The following is a 12165-nucleotide window of genomic DNA, read 5'->3' as shown; positions in this document are numbered from 1 at the left end:
GTTGCACTATATTGGGTTTATAATTTTAAGAAATTTAGCCTTTAGCTGCTACGTTTCAGGAGCAGTCTTCCAGATCAAAAATATCTTTAGCTGAGTGCGGTGCCTCACGCCTTTACTCCCAGCACTTTGGGAAGCCAAGGCAGGATAATGGCTTGAGCCCAGGACTTTTGAGATCACCCTGAGTGACAGCAAGACCCTGTCTCGAAAAGAAAAAATATATACTCAAATACTTTTCATTTCTCAATTGCTTTTTTTTCTTCCAGACTCGCAAAACAGCTAGTTGGCTGGCAGCAGAGCTCTCAAAAGAAGGCCACCAGGTGGCTCTGCTGAGTGGGGAGATGATGGTGGAGCAGAGGGCTGCGGTGATTGAGCGCTTCCGAGAGGGCAAAGAGAAGGTTCTGGTGACCACCAATGTGTGTGCCCGCGGTGAGCAGAGGACGTGTCCCACCTGGTCTGCCAGGCTCGGGGTCCCAGGTCCAGTTAGAGCCAGAAATCCTTGTATACAGGGAAGTCAGATGGTCTCAGGGAGATTGGTGGGGTTGGTGACAATATTCCTTTCTAGGAGAGACTGTTTGGATTTCCCTCAGGTGATAAGAACTCACACATGCTGGGCACGGTGGCTCACACCTGCAATCCCAAGGCAGGAGAATTACTTGAACCCTGGAGATGGAGGTTGCAGTCAGCCGAGATTGTGCCATTGCACTCTATCCTGGGTGACAGAGTGAGAATCCGTCTCCAAAAAAAAAAACGAAGAGGCCAGGCACAGTGGCTCACACCTATAATCCCAGCACTTTGGGAGGCCGAGGTGGGCAAATCACCTGAGGTCAGGAATTTGAGACCAGCCTGACCTATATGATGAAACTCCATCTCTACTAAAAATACAAAAATTAGCCAGACGTGGTGGCATGCGCCTGTAATCCCAGCTACTCAGGAGGCTGAGACAGGAGAACTGCTTGAACCCAGGAGATGGAGGTTGCGGTGAGCAAGATCACGCCATTGCACTCCAGCCTGGGCAACAAGAGCGAAACTCCATCTCAAAAATTAAAAAAGAAAGAAAAAGAACTCTCACAGAAGCCCGGAGTCCTGACTTGGTGGAAGGAAATGTACAGGCATCTGAGTGGTAGAGAACGGAGCCTGCTCTTCCAGGGGCGCCCATCTCCAGAACATTGTGTCCCAGAGACACAACCTCCCTGATTGATTTCATGATTTTGTTGGCACCTGCCAAAGTTCTCTTCTTTTCCTCCGGGTTCTGCTGCCTGCCTATATGTGCCCTCTCTTGTACCCAATTCCCAGAGTTGGCCTGTCCCAAATTCTTTCCCTCTATCCAAAGTTGGTATGCATTGACCTACCTGTGGACAACAATGATTTCTGTCTCCTGTCCTTAGTCCTCTCAGCCTCCATCTCTCCTTCCCGCAGGCATCGATGTTGAACAAGTGTCTGTCGTCATCAACTTTGATCTTCCCGTGGACAAGGACGGGAACCCTGACAACGAGACCTACCTGCACCGGATCGGGCGCACAGGCCGCTTTGGCAAGAGGGGCCTGGCAGTGAACATGGTGGACAGCAAGCACAGCATGAACATCCTGAACAGAATCCAGGAGCATTTTAGTGAGTCCCGGGGAGGGTCCTGTGCCTGGCGCCCTTTACTAAGTGGGGCGGGGTGGGGAAAGGGGTAGGATCTTCTGTAGCCCTGAGAGAGGCTCTGTCCCTGGCACACTCCCCTCCTTTCTGACCATATGGCAGTTCTCAGGGCCACACCTGGAGACTTCAGGACCCAAGGACTCCAAGGACAGTTCCCCCATGACCGGGCTTCGGGGCGTGGGGCTCTGACTCTTGCTGTCAGTGACTAGGGGCCCTGCTGCCCCCTGCTCAGGCACCCGGAGCCTTTGGGGATGAATGAATGATTGCTGTGGCCCGGGGTGGGGCACATTCCTGGGCACGGTAGAGACCTGTGTATTTTTCCCCCAGATAAGAAGATAGAACGATTGGACACGGATGATTTGGATGAGATTGAGAAAATAGCCAACTGAGAAGCTCCACCAGCCACTGGTGCCAGCCCTGACACTGCCCCTGCACGGGAGACAAGTGCGTTCAGGGCACAGCCCCCGACATCACCCCAAGGACAACGGCATGAGTAGAGAGAAACTACCTACCTCACTTCAAATTATGTTTGGACTTGACAAAAATGTGTGCAAATGACGGGGGGCAGTAGAAGGGAAAATTTGCATTTTGGAAAATTGGGTCCTTTCCCCACTTTTTTAAAAGCCACATTTCCCCCATCTTTATAATAATCTGGTCACATTGGCAGTCACTGGCCCCAAGACCCCCTTCAGATTTTAGCGAGGCATCGTGGAACCAGCTCCGGCCCCTGAAGAAACGGTAGACATGCAGGTTGTGCGGAGGAGGCTGAGTGGAAAATGGTGTGAGCCTCACCGCCATGGATTGAACGAGGGAAGCGGCAGCAGTGGAGGCCAGAGCTGCCCCCTCCCTGTCCCTTCACTGGACCCTTCACATGTGTTTCTCTTGCCCTTGGGCCGTCTTCCTTCCGAGATCCAGAGACTTTCTTGCTCATCCCTTCTCCCTTTTACTTCTGTTCTCTGCTGCAGAAAGTAGTCTTGCGTACCCCTGATGAGCAGCTCAGCTCCTTTGTAAACTTCAGATTTGGAGAGAAACATGGTAGTCAGTGAATCCTGACCTCTTGAGAGAGAGTGACCTGGCAAGGGCCAATGAAGGGGCTGGGCCTGGGCTTGGCTTCTCTTCCTTCTCTCAGTTGCTCCCTCTGCTTAGGCCCCTGGTACTCAGTTGTGGCAGCCGGGAGACCCCAGGTGAGTTTGTGAGCACATACGTAGTTGGTTCTTACCCCCGGGTGTCACACTAGGCCAGGAGCTGAGCAAGAGTTTGGAACGGAAGTTATGACCAAGGGAATACTCTGATTATGCTGCTCATTTATAATAGTGGACATTATGAAGAGCTCTGATTCCTACATAATATGAATAGGGATGAATAGGCCGGGCGTGGTGGCTCATGCCTGTAATCCCAGCACTTTGGGAGGCTGAGGCGGGTGGATCGGTTGAGCTCAGGAGTTCGGGACCAGCCTGGCCAACATGATGAAACCCCGTCTCTACCAAAGATAGAAAAAATGTAGCTGGGCGTGGTGGCGCACGCCTGTAGTCCCAGCTACTTGGGAGGCTGAGGTAGGAGGATCGCTGAAGCCTGGGTAGAGGCTGCTGTGAACTGAAATGGCGCCACTGCACTCCAGCCTGGGTAACAGAGTGAGACCCTGACTCAATAAATAAATAAGGATGGATAAATTATAGCTGTATGCATCATTCATTATGCTAAGACATTTTAAAGTAATTATGAGAAATGCTCTACTAATCATGATTTGTTTTTATTTGTATTTTTCCGCTTATTAGACAAATATATACTCATTTTAAAAAGGCGTGTGTGTATATAAAGTGAGAGTGCTCTCTATCCCTACTCCTCTGGGATCCTGATTCCTGGCAACTTGGTGAATATTCTACCATATTGCCTTTTATTTGCATAAACCCATTTTTCTTTTACAAAAATGGGAACATTCTATTCACACTACTGTGCAACCTGCTTTCACTGATCAGCATGTGTTAGACATGTTGAAGGTCCAATACACACATATCTTCCTTGCCCTGGAAACACCATCCACCGTCCTTTCAGCATGTAGCTGTCCCAGCATTTATCTCCTGGTTCCTCTAGTGACAGGCATGGGGGATTTCCAGTACATGGCTGTTACCCACATTACTACAGTGAACGGTTTTTTTTTATTTTTTTTTTGAGACAGAGTGTCACTCTGGCCTGGAGTGCAGTGGCGTGATCTTGGCCCACTACAACCTCTGCTCCCAGCTTCAAGCAATTCTCTTGCCTTAGCCTCCCAAGTAGCTGGGATTACAGGCGTATGCCACCATGCCCGGCTAATTTTTATATTTTCAGTAGAGATGGGGTTTCGCCATGTTGGCCAGGCTGGTCTCGAACTGACCTCAAATGATCTGCCTGCCTCTCTTGGCCTCCCAAAGTGCTAGGATTATAGGTGTGTGCCATCACGCCCGGCTGAACATCTTTTTCTTTTTTTTTCTTTTTTTTTTTTTTTTTTGAGACGGAGTCTCTCTCTCGCCCAGGCTGGAATGCCGTGCTGTGATCTTGGCTCACTGCAACCTCCACCTCCCAGGTTCAAGCCATTCTCCTTCCTTAGCCTCCTGAGTAGCTGGGATTGCAGGTGCCCGCCACCACGCCCGGGTAATTTTTGTATTTTTAGTAGAGACGGGGTTTCACCATGTTGGTCAGACTGGTATCAAGCTCCTGACCTCGGGATCCGCCCACCTCAGTCTCCAAAAGTGCTGGGATTACAGGTGTGAGCTACTGCGCCTGGCCTGAACATCTTTTTTAAAAAGATTTATTTTTGTATAGATGGAGCCTCACTATGTTACCCAGTCCACTCTCAAACTACTGGGCTCAAGCGATCCTCCTGCCTCAACCTCCCAAGTAGTTGGGATTGTAGGCATGAGCCCTTAACCCAAACTGAACTTTGTTTTTTGTTTTTTTTTTTGAGACCAGCTCTCACTTTTGTCACCCAGGCTGGAATACAGTGACATGATCTCAGTTCACTGCAACCTCAACCTAGTCTCAAGTGACCCTCCTGCCTCACCCCTCCAAGTAGATGGGACTTTAGGCCTGCACCACCACACCCGGCTAATTTTTGTAGAGATGGGGTCTTACCATGTTGTCCAGGCTGGTTTTGAACTCCTGAGCTTAAGCAGTCTGCCCACCTGGGCCTCCCAAAGTGCTGGGATTACAGGCATGAGCCACCGTGCCCAACCTCTTATTTTTGAGCGCTTGGTGAAAATCACTTCAGGCTATTATTCCTGGAAGTAGAATTGTTGGGTCAAAGAGTAGGGACATTTAAAATTTTAATTCATTGCCATTTACACTTGTCAAAAGGTTTTTAGCAATTTATGTTACTGTGATACAAAAATACATATTATCTTACATGGTTGCCAACACTATAATCAATGTTTAAAACTGCCAACAGATTATGTCATTGTTTTTTCGATTTTGACTTAGTGAGGCTTGGCAAATATTCAGTTTCTTGGAAAATCTTTTCTGTTGGGGAGCTGCCCATTCTTGTCTCACTACTTTATTATTACTATTATTATTATTATGAGACGGAGTTTTGCTCTCGTTGCCTGGGCTGGAGTGCAGTGGTGCGATTTTGGCTCACTACAACCTCTGTCTCTCCGGCTCAAGCGATTCTCCTGCCTCAGTCTCCCAAGTAACTGGGATTACAGGCGTTTGCCACCACGCTGGGCTAATTTTGTATTTTTAGTAGAGTTGGGGTTTCACCATGTTGACCAGGCTGGTCTCAAACTCCTGACCTCATGACCCACCCACCTCAGCCTCCCAAAGTGCTGGGGTTACAGGCGTGAGCCACCGTGTCCGGCCTAAGTGTACTCAAGCCTTAGTTAAGGTTTATTTCTATTTATAGCAAAGATAGCTGAGATATCAGACTCTTCCCTTTCATGGTCTCCAGTGCGGTGCCTGTGGTAACAGCGTTTCACAGGAAGCACTGCGGAGACGCAGCCCAGGGGACTGCCATGGCCCCACAAGGGGGCAGCGTCTCTTCCCTCTCTGGTCCCCTTTACCCATTCCATGACAAATGGTGGGCACAAAAAAGATATTGCAGGAAGGCCCTCCGTGATTCACTTCATATGTTTATGTATTGGTTGAATTATTTTTGTAATTTTAAAAAAGGAAAGGCAAAGTCATTTTATAGGGAGGCCGGATGGAACTGGGCGCCCTGAGTGCAGATGCCATATGTTTCTTCTGCTTCACAGGCTTCCCCCGGAGAGAAGCAGGCTGCCAGAGAGCCTGTGCTGTTCTCAGCAGCACAAACAGTTGCTAGAGGAAAGATGTTAATTCCACACTCTGAGGACCAGGCTGGCCCACATACATACTGCTCCGCAGCCTCACAGAGGCGGGGGAGGGGGACGTCCTTTGGATTTTGTGGGTTGGTTGTTACCCAGCCATAGACTTGCTGCAGGAGCTGTGATTTTTTTCACAAGAGTAGTGAGAAGGCGCATTGATTCTTAATTCACACTCAAAAGGGAATACTTTCATTTTTAAAAATATAGTTTCAGTATTTTACCTTCCCTTCGCCTCACAAGGAATGATGCGTCTGACCTTGCCAGTCACAGAAGGTACTTCCTTGTCTGCTGCCTGTGGATAGGTAAAATACCTTTTTTTTTTTTTGAGATGGAGTCTTACTCTGTTGCTCAGGCTGGAGTGCAGTGGCTCGATCTCAGCTCACCACAACCTATACCTCCCAGGTTCAAGCAATTCTCTGCCTCAGTCTCCCAAGTAGCTGGGATCACAGCCGCCCGCCACCACGCCCGGCTAATTTTTTTGTGTTTTTAGTAGAGATGGGGTTTCACCATCTTGGCCAGGGTGGTCTTGAACTCCTGACCTCGTGATCCACCCACCTCAGCCTCCCAAAATGCTGGGATTACAGACATAAGCCACTGTGCCTGGCCATAAAATATTTTTAAAAAATTTTTGCAGCCGGGCTCCAGTTGCTCTGGAAACTGAGGTGGGAGGATCACTTGAATCCAGTTTTTGAGGCTGCAGTGAGCTCTGCACCAGTCTGGGTGACAGGAGACCCTGTCTCTTAAAAAAAAAAAAAAAAAAGGCCCGGGCGCAGTGGCTCACGCCTGTAATCCCAACACTTTGGGAGGCTGACACGGGCAGATGACGAGGTCAGAAGATCGAGACCATCCTGGTGAACATGGTCTCTACTAAAAAATACAAAAAAATTAGCCGGGTGTCGTGGCAGGCGCCTGTAGTCCCAGCTACTGAGACTGGGAGGCTGAGGCAGGAGAATGGTGTGAACCCGGGAGGCGGAGCTTTACAATCAGCCGAGATTCCCGCCACTGCACTCCAGCCTGGGCGACAGTGAGAATCAGTCTCAAAAAAAAAAAAAAAAAAAAAAAGTGGCCAGTCACAGTGGCTCACGCCTGTAATCCCAGCACTTTGGGAGGCCGAGGCGGGCAGATCACCAGAGGTCTGGAGTTCAAGACCAGCCTGACCAACATGGAGAAAATCTGTCTCTACTAAAAATATACAATTAGCTGAGTATGGTGGTGCTTGCCTGTAATCCCAGCTACTCGGGAGGCTGAAGCAGGAGAACCACTTGAACCCGGGAGGTGGAGGTTGGGATGAGCCGAGATCGGGCCATTGCACTCCAGCTTGGGCGACTAGAGTGAAACCCCATCTCAAATTAAAAAAAAAGAAAAAGAAAAATTACAAACATGCATGCATTCATGAGAGGGCACCGGCATCTCTGAAAACCTCAGTGGTGGCTGTCCTCAGAGAGAGGTGACAGTGGGGTACGCTGCACTAGAACCACTTCCTTGGTATCCTTGCTGGGTCAAAACAACACAGTGCTTGGCCAACAGGAAATTTTAAAAAGATGAGATTATGTGGGACTCTGTATTCTGGAGGTCTGGCACTTGGTGTGCTCGCTGACCAATCGCAGCATAAGGCAGTCAGTTTTAAGGGATATGCAGGACAAGAAACAGATCTTAGCAGGTTCATAGACAGGCTGTGGTACACACTGTCTTCCACTGGGCCTTTAGACTCAGCTGGGGCCAGGCACAGTGGCTCACACCTGTAATCCCAGCACTTTAGGAGGCTGAGGCGAGTGGATCACCTGAGGTCAGGAGTCTGAGACCAGCTTGGCCAGCATGGCGAAACCCTGTCTCTACTACACTTGATCTTAGCCAAAAGCCGAGAAGCGATCCCTGTCTCTACTAAAAAGTACAAAAATTAGCCAGGCATGGTGGCAGGCGCCTGTAATCCCAGCTACTCAGGAGGCTGAGGAGAATCACTTGAACCTGGGAGATGGAAGTTGCAGTGAGCCGAGATAGCACCACTGCACTCCAGCCTGGGCAACAGAGCAAGACTCTTGTCTCAATAAATAAATAAATCAAATAAATAAAAATGCGGGTTGCCTGTGGCATGGTGGAAATTGGGCTGTGGAGGCAGGGCTGTGCCAGAGGGGCAAACCGGACTTAGATGCACTTCCCTGAGAGGTGGGGACAGCCCAGCCTGTGGCCACCCAGATGCATCGGAGCCTGATAGAGGCCAAAGTGGTTACAGGACAGCCACTGCAAGGAGATGCTACCAGAATTCTTTCCAATGAGTTCCTCTCTTGGAGGGAACTCAAGAGGCGACAATGAGCTGATTTTTAACCAAAATGCTTGTACCCGCTCAGACTTCAGTGTCTTGGAGAGCAGAGTCCAGGAATGAGGTGCCTGTTGTATGAGGGGGCGGGGAGGGTGTCTGGAAGTCATCTCGCTCCTCCCATATCCCCCAGCGTTCTCAGCTATTATCAGTCACAGCTACCCTATGAGAGCTGCCTTCTTCCCACTATCATGCCCATTTCAGAACAATGAAGGACTAGACAGTTTTTTGCTCCTTTTAATTCAGAACGAGAAAGGGAAGGAAATAAACAAGTTTGTTTAAATTACTATTGCAGAAAAGATCTGGCTGGATGCTGGGACCTACCTCTTCCAGGATGGGGATTCATGATTAATTTTTTTTTGAGACAGGGTCTTGCTCTGTCACCCAGGCTGGAGTGCAGTGGCACAATCTCGGCTCACTTCAACCTTCGCCTCCCGGGTTCAAGGGATTCTCCTGCCTTAGCCTTCCAAGTAGCTGGGATTACAGGAACGCACCACCGCGCCTGGCTAATTTGTGTGTGTGTGTGTGTGTGTATATATATATATATGGGTTTTTTTTTTTTTTTTTTTTTTTTTTTTTTTTTTTGTAGAGACGGGGTTTCACCATGTTGGCCAGGCTGATCTGGAACTCCTGACCTTAGTATTAAGTACTCCACCCGCCTCGGCCTCCCAAAGTGCTGGGAAGACAGGTGTGAGCCACCATGCCTGGCGGGATTCATGATTTAAAGCAAAAGCAAAAGCAAAAAGAAATAAATTATTCTGCTCAATACTGTTTGGCATAACTGCATTTTCATCTTTTCAACACTCAAAACAGCCTCTTCAGGAAGCATTGAGATGGGAGTGACAAGATTGGCTGGGGCCTAGCTCTCTAAAATGGTGGGGGAGGGGGGGCGCCCTGAGAGAGGCATTCTAGCCTCACCCCAATCACCCCTATTTTTACTCTCCCTACTTTCGGAATTGGAAAGAACGACACTCAAGCTAGGTTCGAATATATTAACTTTCAGGGCCCACTGCCCATCCCAACCCTCCCCTAACAAAGTCCCCTGCCGGTCCCTGTTCCCCCAGCCAGGTGCAGGAACCTACCAACAGCCAGGAGGCTGCCTGGTGGTGTCAACTAAAAAGAGGGAGCATCTGCGCCATCACTGTTGGGGAGGGGGCTCTATTAGTGGTTTGAGAGCTTCACAGAAGCCTTCCCCCTCCTAAACCTCCCCAGCCTCCAAGGGGGAGAATTCCACCAGCAGCCCCGCTAGGAACCTAAGCTGGGTTCAGCCATGCAAGCAGCTTCCAGGTGGAACCCCGGCCGCGAGCTTCCCAGCCCTTCTGAAGTGGGAGATGGAGAGCACGGTGGAAGGAGGCGGCCTGCAGCGTGTAAGTCTCCTCTTCCCCGGCCGGCTCCGGGCTGCCGGCTCTGCCAGCTCAGAATTTGCAGAGAATCTGCAGGTCGGCCACCCTCGGCAGCTTCAGCTTAACCAAAGTATCAGCCCCAGGCTAACTCTTCCCCAGGCAAGAGGCTATGGGTGGAGGAGGAGGTGCATGCAACAGGCAGCTGGGCCCATCGCCAGCCTCCTTCCGCCGTGCAGCCCCCTCCCCGGAGCCCGCCGAAAACGGGGGTGGGGGGGGTGGGGGGGGCGTAGGGATGGAATCGGGGACTGTGGACTTTTTCCAGAGCAACAGGCTGGTGAGGCGGCCCCGGGCCCAGGGAGAGGCGCTGAGAAGGCTGCGGGTGAACGGGAGGGCAGAGGGCACACGTGAGAGCACCTTGCACTGGAGGGACAGGGCTTCCTCGAGCCCTGCCGTCCCCTCCACCTGTCCGGAGTTCGGCCTGGGAGCACCCCACCCCGCAGGGGACGCCACTCCCGGCTTCCTGGAGACGCAGGCGGCCCTGGGGGCGCGGCCGTCCCAAAGCGAGGCCGAGGTGGGACTAGGGGTCCCGAGCCCTGGGCCCCGCAGCGACCGCTTTTCTTTGGTGGGTCTGCACGCACCCATCCGGGCAGGCGGGGAAAGGGGCCGGGCGGCCACCTCTCCTGACGCCCGCAGCAACTGCCCGTTCTCCTCCGGGTCTGGCCAGCGATGGAAACGCTCCTCTGGCCGAGCCTCAGGGAAGTGCTTCGCCGAGGCCTGCGCCATGCTCTCCTCCTCAGAAAGCGTGAAAGAAAACCCTAACCCAAAGCATGAGGGAGTGGGAATTGAGCGGCCGCCGGCCCGCCCCCGAAGGCCATTGATTGGAGGAGACTGGACACAGCGCCAGTTCTCCTTGAGTCGCATGATTGGCTGGGAGACACAGAAGCTCCGCCCGACCGCAGGGCAGATTAGTGCCAGGCCCCGCCGGTCCCCAGAGTCTCGTGATTGGCGGGGCGCAGCGGACGCCCCCTGGGCTGCAGCATGATTGGTCCTGGGTTGCGGGTCCCGGGTCCCTGGTCAGAGCGCCGGCACCTAACAGATGGGCCGAGAGGGTCGCGGTGAGGCCCGGCTCAGTTGCCCCGGTAGACTTCGATCTTGCTGGCCTTGGCCAGCATATCGATGATATGGGCCTCGAAGTCCGCGTCGTGCACGCCAGTCTTCCGGAACTCGCCCGCGTACCGGTTGTTCTCCCAGTAGTGGTGCCAGTTGCCCCGGCTGTCGGCCCCGAACCCGTACACGTTCACCTGCGGGGAAGCGCAGCGCAGCGTCACCCCCGGCGGTGACCCAGAGGACGGCGCGGGGCGGGCTTGGGATGACAGAGAGGAGAGGGGAGCGGGAGGCTCCAGGGAGATGCGGGAGCCCCCAGGCCTGGCCTAAGAACATGGACTCACATGGGGACACCACCTTCCCTTTGCAGTTGTCCTTCCTCTGCAGCCCTTGCTAATTCCTTTTTTTTTTTTTTTTTTTTTTCTTTTTAAATGGATTACTTTGATCAGCACCACTCAATGAAGCACTTGCAACGTGGGCGTGCTGGGCCTCAGCTCTTGCTCTTCGTGGCAGGGCAACCCTGGTCACCGGTGGAACCGATTCTCTGAACGACTAAGCTCCATTTTTACACGAAGTAAGCCTGGGGCTCAGAGCTGGTGGGGGCAGCCGTCCAGATGGAATTCAACTACATACACTCTCCATTCTATTTATGTTTTGTTGTTTTCTTTTTCAAGCCGGCGTCTCATTCAGTCACCCAGGCTAGAGTAAAATGCCGCTATCTCGGCTCACTGCAACCTACACCTCCTGGGTTCAAGTGATTCTCCTGCCTCAGCCTCCCGAGCAGCTGAGATTACAGGCGTGCCCCACCACGCCTGGCTAATTTTTTGTATTTTTACTAGAGATGGGGCTTCACCATGTTGGCCAGTTTGGTCTTGAACTCTTGACCTCAAGTAATCCGCCCACCTCAGCCTCCCAAAGTGCTGGGATTACAGGCATCAGCCACCACAGGGTCAATAACTTAACTTTTTAATGAAGAGATTTTGGATTTAGTAGAATCATGAAAGCAGAAACATTTGGGAAAAGCATAGCTATACTTTATAGCCTAGAGATGGGGAAAACCAAGGCCACGTGAATTCTGCCTACAGAAGCACATTCCTCTGTTAGCCTACTAAGACCTGAGAAGGCCTGCACTCCTCTGTTCCATGGGTTCCCACCACCCACACGACGGGCCTACCCACCTCATCACACACATGCAGGGCAAAGAAGAGCACCAGCATCCCCGTGGAAGGGTACCGCCCATGATGCTCTGTCCACCGGTCATGGATATACTTGAAGAAGGCTGGGTTGTAGATCTGGACCTGGGAGGAGAAGAGATGACAGGTATATGAGGGGTTTAGGGGCAGAGATTCAGGCTAGACTGAGCGGCTTCTACTTGTCTATGCCTGTCAGCAGACCTGTGCATGTGTCTCCTGAATTGTGTGGCACCTGCTGGGGTCAGGCATCTGGGCAG

General features: G+C 51.6%; 2 protein-coding genes across 2 annotated transcripts in view; one reads left to right on the top strand and one right to left on the bottom strand.

The window, feature by feature from the left end:
- DDX19A (DEAD-box helicase 19A) overlaps window positions 1–3316 on the top strand; it is a 29045-nt gene extending 25729 nt beyond the window's left edge. The window contains exons 10-12 of the mRNA XM_007993650.3: window positions 264–426; window positions 1417–1608; window positions 1969–3316. Coding sequence (XP_007991841.1) covers window positions 264–426; window positions 1417–1608; window positions 1969–2030 — 417 coding nt within the window. The 3' untranslated portion in view covers window positions 2031–3316. The remainder of the gene's footprint in view (window positions 1–263; window positions 427–1416; window positions 1609–1968) is intronic.
- A 6622-nt stretch (window positions 3317–9938) lies between these two features.
- The window catches only part of ST3GAL2 (ST3 beta-galactoside alpha-2,3-sialyltransferase 2), a 58844-nt gene continuing 56617 nt past the window's right edge, over window positions 9939–12165 (bottom strand). The window contains exons 6-7 of the mRNA XM_007993656.3: window positions 11894–12013; window positions 9939–10912 (exon numbers count right to left, since the gene is read on the bottom strand). Coding sequence (XP_007991847.1) covers window positions 10739–10912; window positions 11894–12013 — 294 coding nt within the window. The 3' untranslated portion in view covers window positions 9939–10738. The remainder of the gene's footprint in view (window positions 10913–11893; window positions 12014–12165) is intronic.

The sequence above is a fragment of the Chlorocebus sabaeus genome, chromosome 5, assembly GCF_047675955.1.
Source record: "Chlorocebus sabaeus isolate Y175 chromosome 5, mChlSab1.0.hap1, whole genome shotgun sequence".
Classification (NCBI taxonomy): domain Eukaryota; kingdom Metazoa; phylum Chordata; class Mammalia; order Primates; family Cercopithecidae; genus Chlorocebus; species Chlorocebus sabaeus.
The sequence above is the reverse complement of the archived record's forward strand: the minus strand, read 5'-3'. Positions and strand labels throughout refer to the sequence as shown.